Genomic DNA, 637 nt, shown 5'->3' with positions numbered 1-637 from the left:
GCAATGCAGGACTCGCATTCCCAAGCTCGGCCAAGTGCTGTTCGAGCCATGTCAGCCTGCGGAGCTCAACTTCCATGTATATTTGATCAGCTGGATCTCCTTTGAATAACATGTAGAACTGTGTCCTGTGAATGATTGAGATGTGGCACAGATGCCATAACATTATGATTTGCTTTCTCTGCTCTTCAAAACACAAGGGCCAATCCATCTGAGATTCATCGGTTGCATCGGACTCTGAAGCAGGACCTGTCTCGTTTGCCTCCAGTTCTAACACCTAACATTGACAGATTTTAAGTTACTGCTTCCTGCATCTGAAAGCACTGGGCAAAGTTTCCATCCAAAGGCGAATATGACAAATTAAAACATGAATGAGCACAAGTCACAAGTTTAAACTGACCTGGCAAACAAGAAGCTGCTTCTGGTATTGCAGCTTTGCCACACGTTCTTTCAGTCCAGTAACATATGCTTTGATGTTCTGTATATTCTCTTCGGCAGCATTCTTAAACATGCGCTTCATTCTCTTAACATCGACTGAATTTGCTTGTCGTGATACAGGCGTTCCTTCCCTTGACGGTGTTCGACTACGGTTATCATCCCTCTTTGGTGGAGTAACTCCAAAAGACAATGGGGCTGAATT

The 637-nt window shown here is 44.3% G+C and overlaps 1 protein-coding gene across 1 annotated transcript in view; it reads right to left on the bottom strand.

Annotated features, from left to right (window-relative positions):
* Positions 1-637, bottom strand: part of LOC104715199 (kinesin-like protein KIN-7B) — a 7,349-nt gene that overhangs the window by 1,617 nt on the left and 5,095 nt on the right. The window contains exons 14-15 of the mRNA XM_019229918.1: positions 398-634; positions 3-274 (exon numbers count right to left, since the gene is read on the bottom strand). Of these exons, the coding sequence (XP_019085463.1) occupies positions 3-274; positions 398-634 (509 nt within the window). The remainder of the gene's footprint in view (positions 1-2; positions 275-397; positions 635-637) is intronic.

This window comes from Camelina sativa, chromosome 9, assembly GCF_000633955.1.
Source record: "Camelina sativa cultivar DH55 chromosome 9, Cs, whole genome shotgun sequence".
NCBI classification, from domain to species: Eukaryota; Viridiplantae; Streptophyta; class Magnoliopsida; order Brassicales; family Brassicaceae; genus Camelina; species Camelina sativa.
Note: the sequence above shows the minus strand (reverse complement) of the source record. Positions and strands in the feature narration are given on the sequence as shown.